This window comes from Cyprinus carpio, unplaced genomic scaffold (assembly GCF_018340385.1).
Source record: "Cyprinus carpio isolate SPL01 unplaced genomic scaffold, ASM1834038v1 S000000001, whole genome shotgun sequence".
NCBI classification, from domain to species: Eukaryota; Metazoa; Chordata; class Actinopteri; order Cypriniformes; family Cyprinidae; genus Cyprinus; species Cyprinus carpio.
In genome coordinates, this window is record NW_024872754.1 from 916,065 (window position 1) to 924,661 (window position 8,597).

General features: G+C 37.5%; 1 protein-coding gene across 2 annotated transcripts in view; it reads left to right on the forward strand.

Annotated features, from left to right (window-relative positions):
• LOC109092179 (NACHT, LRR and PYD domains-containing protein 3-like) overlaps positions 1-8,180 on the forward strand; it is a 31,569-nt gene extending 23,389 nt beyond the window's left edge. For both annotated transcript variants that reach the window (XM_042753756.1, XM_042753758.1), the window contains one exon: positions 8,120-8,180. In XM_042753756.1, the coding sequence (XP_042609690.1) occupies positions 8,120-8,159 (40 nt within the window). In that variant the 3' untranslated portion in view covers positions 8,160-8,180. The remainder of the gene's footprint in view (positions 1-8,119) is intronic.
• The last annotated feature ends 417 nt before the right edge of the window (positions 8,181-8,597 follow it).

Consider the following 8,597-nt stretch of genomic DNA (forward strand, 5'->3'; position numbering starts at 1 on the left):
ATTTCTGAAAAATGTGCTGTGCAGTCCGGCAGAGGGGGTAGTCCAGGAGCCAAAGAGTAAAAAGTCCCTGCCATATTTTTGCTCCACCCATGAACTCAGCAGCTGATTTCACCAGAGGAGGAACCAAGTCATTCCTTCCAAGACACAAACTAGTCTTGAGTCCAAATCCCCAGGTCCTCAAGGAGTTAAAGGTAATGAGATAATTAAGTGACTAATTAAATGATGATTGTGCAATTAGTGATGAACACCTGCTGTTATTGAAAATTATCAGATGTTGATGTTTTATTGTTTAAAATGATGCCACCATCATAGAGATCAGTGTTTTGATTTAGTTGTGCTCTTGACCCTTGACTTGCTGTGCTAGATCTCTTTCTGTAGCGCTGTATGCGGTATTTGGTGAGCGAAGAGAGATCAGTGATCATATAGTCACAATGAAGCTGGTTTGATTATATTCTAAATAAAGATTTTTTTATATATATATATATATAAATATGTTAGGTTTTTGAGTAATCAATCTTGTGAAATTACAGCATGCAAACAAACAGTACGCTGCGTTAATATTTACAGATTAGGGAATGAATTTTAAATCTGTGTAGCACATACCGAAAATTGAACTCCAGTCTTTCTTAGACACACACAGACATCAAGAACCAGCCATATCTCTAAAATGGTGTGACAATCAACAAAATGCTTCATGTTGCAATACATGAAAAACTCCCATAATGCACTGCAGTATGCAATAATGATTTTCACCACTGTTGAGGATCATCTGATCACACAATCTTCATTTACATAATGTTAAATGAAAAATACAAGACCTTGCATTTTGGCCTAATCAGACAGATGTTTTTAAAAGTTACAGCTACATAATAAGTAAATAAGTTTTTAGTTAGACACACAGACATCAAGAATCAGCGTGAGCATCACAACAATGGCGACCATCAAAAAACTATCAAAAACTGACTGTGTGTCAATCAAGATCCCAACTAAAGCAAACACTGACCATGATAATGGTGACACACAATTGTGTTGTTTTTTCTCGTTTAGTGATTCTGTTTGTTGTAAACTCAGGTGTCTTCAATAATGGTCAATCATCACTCAATTAATCACCTAATCACTTATCTCATTAACTTTAACACTGCTTCAGTGTTACTTTTAACACTACTTCGGTGTTTATATGAGTCCACACTCAGAGTGTTAAATTAACACTGGGGATTTTGCTGTGTACAGTCGTGGCCAAAAGTTTTGAGAATTACATAAATATTAGTTTTCAAAAAGTTTGCTGCTAAACTGCTTTTAGATCTTTGTTTTAGTTGTTTCTGTGATGTACTGAAATATAATTGCAAGCACTTCATACGTTTCAAAGGCTTTTTTTTCGACAATTACCATGACATTTATGCAAAGTGTCAGTATTTGCAGTGTTGGCCCTTCTTTTTCAGGACCCTCTGCAATTCGACTGGGCATGCTCTCAATCAACTTCTGGGTCAAATCCTGACTGATAGCACCCATTTCTTTCATAATAACTTCTGGGAGTTTGTCAGAATTAGTGGGTTTTTGTTTGTCCACCCGCCTTCTTGAGGATTGACCACAAGTTCTCAATGGGATTAAGATCTGGGGAGTTTCCAGGCCATGGACCCCCAAATTTCAACATTTCTGGTCCCAGAGCCACTTATTTATCATTTTTGCCTTATGGCACGGTGCTCCATCGTGCTGGAAAATGCATTGTTCTTCACCAAACTGTTGTTGGATTGTTGGAATAAGTTGCTGTTGGAGGGTGTTTTGGTACCATTCTTTATTCATGGGCTGTGTTTTTGGGCAGAATTGTGAGTGAGCCCACTCCGCTTGGATGAGAAGCAACCCCACACATGAATGGTGTCAGGATGCTTTACTGTTGGGCATGACACAGGACTGATGGTAGCGCTCACCTTTTCATTTCTCCCGGACAAGCCTTTTTTCCAGATGCCCCAAACAATCGGAAAGGGGCTTCATCGGAGAATATGACTTTGCCCCAGTCCTCAGCAGTCCATTTCACTATACTTTCTGCAGAAGATCAATCTGTCCCCTGATGTTTTTTTTGGAGAGAAGTGGCTTTCTTTGCTGCCCTTCTTGCACGCCCAGGCCATCTTCCAAAAGTCTTCGCCTCACTGTGCGTGCAGATGCGCTCACACCTGCCTGCTGCTGCCATTCCTGAGCAAGCTCTGCACTGGTGGCACTCCGATCCCGCAGGCTGAATCCTCTCGTTTTAGGAGACGATCCTGGCGCTTGCTGGACTTTCTTGGACGCCCTGAAGCGCCTTCTTTAACAAGAATTGAACCTCTTCCTTGAAGTTCTTGATGAACCTATACATTGTTGATTTAGGTGCAATCTTTAGTAGCCACAATATCCTTGCCTGTGAAGCCATTTTTATGCATGCATGTTTTCTTTGCAGGTCACCATGGTTAACAATGGGAAGAACAATGATTGTTCAAAGCATCACCCTCCTTTTAACATGTCAAGTCTGCCATTCTAACCCAATCAGGCCTGACATAATGATCCTCCAGCCTGGTGCTCGTCACATTCTCACCTGAGTTAATAAGATGATTACTGAAATGATCTCCGCAGGTCCTTGCTGACAGCAATGAAATGCAGTGGAAAAGGTTTTTTTTTGGGATTAAGTTAATTTTCATGGCAAAGAGGACTATGCAATTCATCTGATCACTCTTCATAAACATTCTGGAGTATATGCAAATTGCTATTATAAAAACTTAAGCAGCAACTTTTCCATTTTCAATATTTATGTAATTCTCAAAAACTTTTGGCCACGACTGTAGACACTGAAGCGCCTTAATTTTTTTACCACACACTGTTTTTTTTTTTTTTTTTTTTTTGTTTTTTTTTTAATATGATTTAAAAATACATGAAATCAGTCCTGAGCAGTGCAGTGGTTGAAAATCACCATCTCACGAATTTCATATCTCAAATCTGAAGAAGATACTATGAAAAATGAGATTCCTGCAACCATTTTTCTGAGACTAGGTTCTAGTCCTCCTCTATATAACAAATGTATTGAAGGGTTCCACAAACTATTTTAGTCCTTAAACATACCACTGCATAGTTTTTCAATTATTTAAAACAAACAGACGAATTTTCAACATCGTATAAGTGAATTTATTTGAGAACTATAAAAATACAATAAGAATAATTTTGAGTGATAACTAATAAAATAAATAAAATAATAATTAAAAATGAACTATAGGCCTATGCCAATTACAGTACATCCTGAGATTTACTACGAAAATACAGCATTTACACTGTAGAGGAATCAAACAGTCGGTAATCACATGCTGATGGCCTTCCTAATAGATGGTAATTATATAGATGGGCAATAGCAGTCAGTAATTACACTCTATTCATATAGACCGCATTCACACTGATAGCTGCCTATCAATCGCTGATTATCAGTCATAGAGATGATAATCATGCAGATAAAGCCACATTCCCCACAAAACACAAAACAACATATGAAAAAAATGTTGAAGAAGAAAAACAAAGAAAGAATTATTTGTGCAAAAAGCCGATCGCTAAGTTACGCCCCCATCAGATGACAGGTGAGTCAAAAGTGCATCACGATCCGTCACGAGAGAGCGCCCAGAATTCAAATAAACATATTCTGCTTATCTTTGGCTTTATTTTTTTAGTGGATGGTTCTCATCCTGTTAGTGACAACTGTATGCTACAAAACCATGCAGTTTTTTGAGCGTATTTTTATTCCATAACGGATACAAAACAATACTGGTGCCTGAATAAGAAGAGAGATGTAAACAAAGAAATGATCATCCATATTAAACGTTATTGCTTCATTGGACTAAAAGTGCTCTGTGAGATGTCGTTCAGTTGACCCTTACCTTTCTAGCTAAACCGGGATGTACAGCTGTGGATGTGTTTATGACTAGCGTTATTATGAACGAATCTGGTACGTACTACACATTTTTATTATGCATGTGTTTTGATGTGTACTGCTTACACAGATTTAGCAAATACATTCCTTATAAGCTTTCCATTGAAAAAAAGTGATCCTCGGTCATCGATGCTTGAGGCTTAGACCTTCATAATGTTATGTAGTTTGTATTGATGAATTTTGTCCCGTATCATTTAATCTATCCACCTTATTTTGCCACACGGAAGTAGGTACGGATGAACGTACTTCCTTATAATGTGTTAAAACTCCAATTTCGCTAGCCGGTAGGTAAGGAGCGATATGGTGGGACCACAGAACACTAATTAACAGAGTGATGGTAAATATTTACCACACCCGCGGGTGTATGACACAGTGGGAGGATGAAAATAAGGCCTGCATAATAATTTTTTTAATATTTTGTTTTGGCGCATATGAGGCATATATCATTAATGTTACCTACACAGCGGAAAAGTCAGCGGAGTGCTGGTACATAAAACAGAAAGCGAATTCATGTTTTTAAAAGCAGAACGTGAATCCCTGTAGTTATGTGATTGTATTTTATGATTTAGGTAACTGGTAAATGATTAATGTCTCCTTTTTCTCTCTTCATTTGTGAAATCACTTATTGTTGTTTAAAGTAAACAGAAAAGATTTGAAGTCACAATGGGGACCTATCTGAGACTCTCTCTCTATAAATATATATATATATTATGTTGTATATATTTGTTAATTGAGGCAGTTCTTTTTTTTGTCTGTGTGTGGGTGTAAATATGTGTATTATATTATTATATGTTGGTTACTGTTTTTTGCATTTGTGTTTCTTACTGTAATGTTTAAACTTAATAATAATAATAATAATAATAATAATAATAATAATAATAATAAAACCCTTTTAAAACAAATAGACAACTGTTTAAACTGGATGGCCTCCACCGAACAAACTCCTTCCTCCTGTGAGGGCTCTCCGGCCACTGCCACAACATTAGTGCCCAAACCCGCCTCCATCTGCTGTAGATTAGCCAAAAACAACTGATAGCATCTCTCAGTGATATGTGTCTGGTCCCCGCTATGATAGCAAAACAAATTTACAAATGTTTTACAGAACAGTGGGAACTCTCTATTTCTATTTTATCACGTGATAGAATGTCTAAGACCTCCCTCAAGCTGTAACGGCTGACCCATCTAATCTGCTGCCTATAATGCATCAAACTAAGATTACTGTAGAGACACAAATTAATCCAATTGAGTTAGCATTTTTTAACATTCGCTCATTTAAAAATAAATAATTTCTGATCAATGACATTATAACCACAAACAACCCTGGATTTTTATGTTTCTAAACGAAACGTGGCTAGAAGACAGCTGCAGTGCAATGGCCCTCAATGAAACAGCCCCTCCTAACTTGGGAAAGTCATGGCCTAATGGTTAGAGAGTTGGACTTGCAACCCAGTTTCGAGGGTTCGAGTCTGGTAACGGCAGGGATTGTGGGTGGGGGGAGTGAGTGTACAGCACTCTCCCACCTCAATACCATGACTGAGGTGCTCTTGAGCAAAGGCAGGCCGAACCACCCCCAACTGATCCCCAGGTGCTGCAGCAAAAATGGCTCCCCTCTGCTCAGGGTGTGTGTTCACTGCTGTGTGTGTGCCCTTAGGATGGGATAAATGCAGAGCACTAATTCCGAGTATGGGTTATCATACTTGGCAACATGTCACATCATGTCACTTTTGCTTTCATGAGTGTCTGCAGGACTGTTAGGAGAGGTGTTAGCTGCTCTATTTAAGCTAACTGAGACTTGTTATAGCACTTTGCATATACATTGCTTTTTTTATTGTTTTTGATTGCTTCCATTGTCCTTATTTGTAAGTCACTTTGGATAAAAGCGTCTGCTAAATGACTAAATGGATACAGTCATGCCCAAAAATAAGGACACCCTTAGTAAATATGATCAAAAGAAGACTGTGAAAATTAATCTGCATTGTTATCACTTTTGATCTTTTATTTTAAAAAATCCTCAAAAAATCTAAACTTCATTGGATAATAAGAATTTAAAATGGGGGGAAATATCATTATGAAATAAATATTTTTCTCTAATACACATTGAACACAATTAAGGGGACACATTCTCCTATAATGCCTGCTGAGGTTAGAGACACCTGACAAGAGATCAGAATACCATTCCTTCATCCAGAATCATTTCAGACCTCAGACCCCTTTAGATTCCCAGCTCCATGATGGTGCTTCTCCTCTTCAGTTTACCATACTCATTTTCTATAGGGTGCAGGTCAGGGAAACTGGAATGGCCATAGCAGAAGCTTTGGTTTTGTGCCCAGTGACCCATTTTTGTGTTGTTTTTTGAGGTTTGTGTTTGTATTATTGTAGGGTTGATGATCAAAACATGGTCCATTATAAGATTTTTAACAGAGTCAGTCACTTGTTGATTTTTTATCTATGGTATTTGATAGAATCAAAGATGCCATGTGTCTAAACAAACAAGATGTCCAGGACCTCAGCAGCAGAATATAGGCCCACAACATCAAAAATACAGCAGTATATTATTCATTGTACATACATGGGGGTACTTTTTTTTAATCCCTGTTGTTCACCAAACCCATCTTGAGTGTTTGCCTGCGAAAAAAAGCCATTTTTTTTTTAGTTTCATCTGACCATAGAAAGCCAGTCCCATTAAAGTTCCATTCGTGTCTGATAAATGAATATGTTGGAGTTTGTTTTTTGGATGAGCTAGGAGAATTTTCTTGCAACCCTCCCAAACATAATGTGGTGATTTAGGTGCTGTTTGACAATTTTTTTTAAGGGTTTTCTGACCCCAGACTCAACTATTTTCTGCAATTCTCCAGCTGTGGTCCTTGGAGAGTCTTTAGCCACACAAACTGACCTCCTCACCATGCTTAGGACGATATAGACACAAGTCCTCTTCCAGGCAGTTTCGTAACATTTTCTGTTGATTGGAAATTCTTAATTATTGCCCTGATGGTGAAAATGGGAAATTTTCACTGCTCTAGCTCTTTTCTTAAAGCCACGTCACTAATTTGTGAACTCAATTATCTTTTGCTGGCACATCAGAAATAATATTCTTTGGTTTTTTTCTCATTGTGATGGATGATTAAGGGAATTTGGGCTTTGTTTTCCTCCTATTTATATTTCTGTGAAACAGGAAAGCCTTGGATGTATAATTTCATGTTCATAATCACCCCTGGAGTACTCAAAATTGTGAATATGAATGGGAATATACTTCAGAGTAGTTATTTTACTCATAAGAATTTCTAGGGGTGTCTTTAATTGTGGCCAATGTGTATTAGAGAAAACATTTATTTCATGATGATATTTCCCCCCATTTTAAATTCTTATTATCCAATGAAAGTTTAGATTTTTGTGATTTTTTTTTTAAATAAAAGATCAAAAGGATTAACAATGCATATTATTTTTCACAGCCTTCTTTGTTCATATTTACCAAGGGTGTCCTTATTTTTGGGCATGGACTGTAGTAAATGTACATTTGTATTTTTTTTTTGCAATTATGGATTTAACAGAGGTTTTAGGTGTAAAAATCAATTTCTGGTTCATGAGATTAGCATACTTCCTCTTCCTCTTTGGCTGGGTTATGCTTCTCCATAATGTAAATTATAGGGGCCAAGGCTTCTAAGCCGGGATTTTTCTAGGACCATGATATTAAAGTGACGATTGTTTTCAGCCACCACATATATCAAGGTCCGATTATTTGTACACTTGGGATTGGCGGCATATGAATATTTTATGAATCACACACATGAATCCCTGTTGATTTTTGCACTTGAATCAGGACTCATTTTTTATGTTAGATTGTTGAACGTGGGCCAAGATTTTTAATGTTCAAATGATTTCGAGATTTAATTTAGTTTTTTCATGAAATGCTGAATGAGCACAAATGATCCCCCTCTTTTATGCAATGACACAGCGAGATACGATTAAAAAATGGCACTTTTATTTTTAACCCATGGGTGTCTGATTGATAATGTAGAAATAATTGGGTGCTGCTTAGTCTTCAGTACATTTGTTACCTTAATGGAGTATAACTGTTTCTGGATTATTATACTTTTGTTGTTGAAACTACATAAAAATAACAGCTTATGCGTAATGACTGCCAAACTAATGTGATGTGTGGACTGTTGCTGTGTGTGTCTGTAGGTTGTCTGGCTGTATGGTGACAGAGGAAGGCTGTGGTTAGTTGTCTTCAGCTCTGAGTTCAAACCCCCCAAACACCTGAGAGAGTGGATCTGAGCTACAATAAACCCAGGGGATTCAGGAGTGAAGCTACTCTCTACACAACTCCAGAATCTGGGACAAAACTCAAGTATGTTGAGCAGCAAGTTTTTAGGTTTTATTATTTGAATTACTCAGTGTCTCTATGTAGCTAGAAGTCTAGGGTTTCTAGAGGACACAACAATATAACAGATTGAAAGAGCACTAGTATGAGCCCCCCCTGCCCAGAGCCAATCCTCCCTATACGCAAAGTAACAGCTGCGTAAGGCCCCCCACATCGCCTTTAAAAGATTATTTAATTGTACTTTTTCGTAGCCTTTCATTTAATTTTCAATTTGAATTGGCCAGCATTTTAATGAAAACATGAATGTTCTTTTTTTTTTATATGGTGTGCTGTCGCACT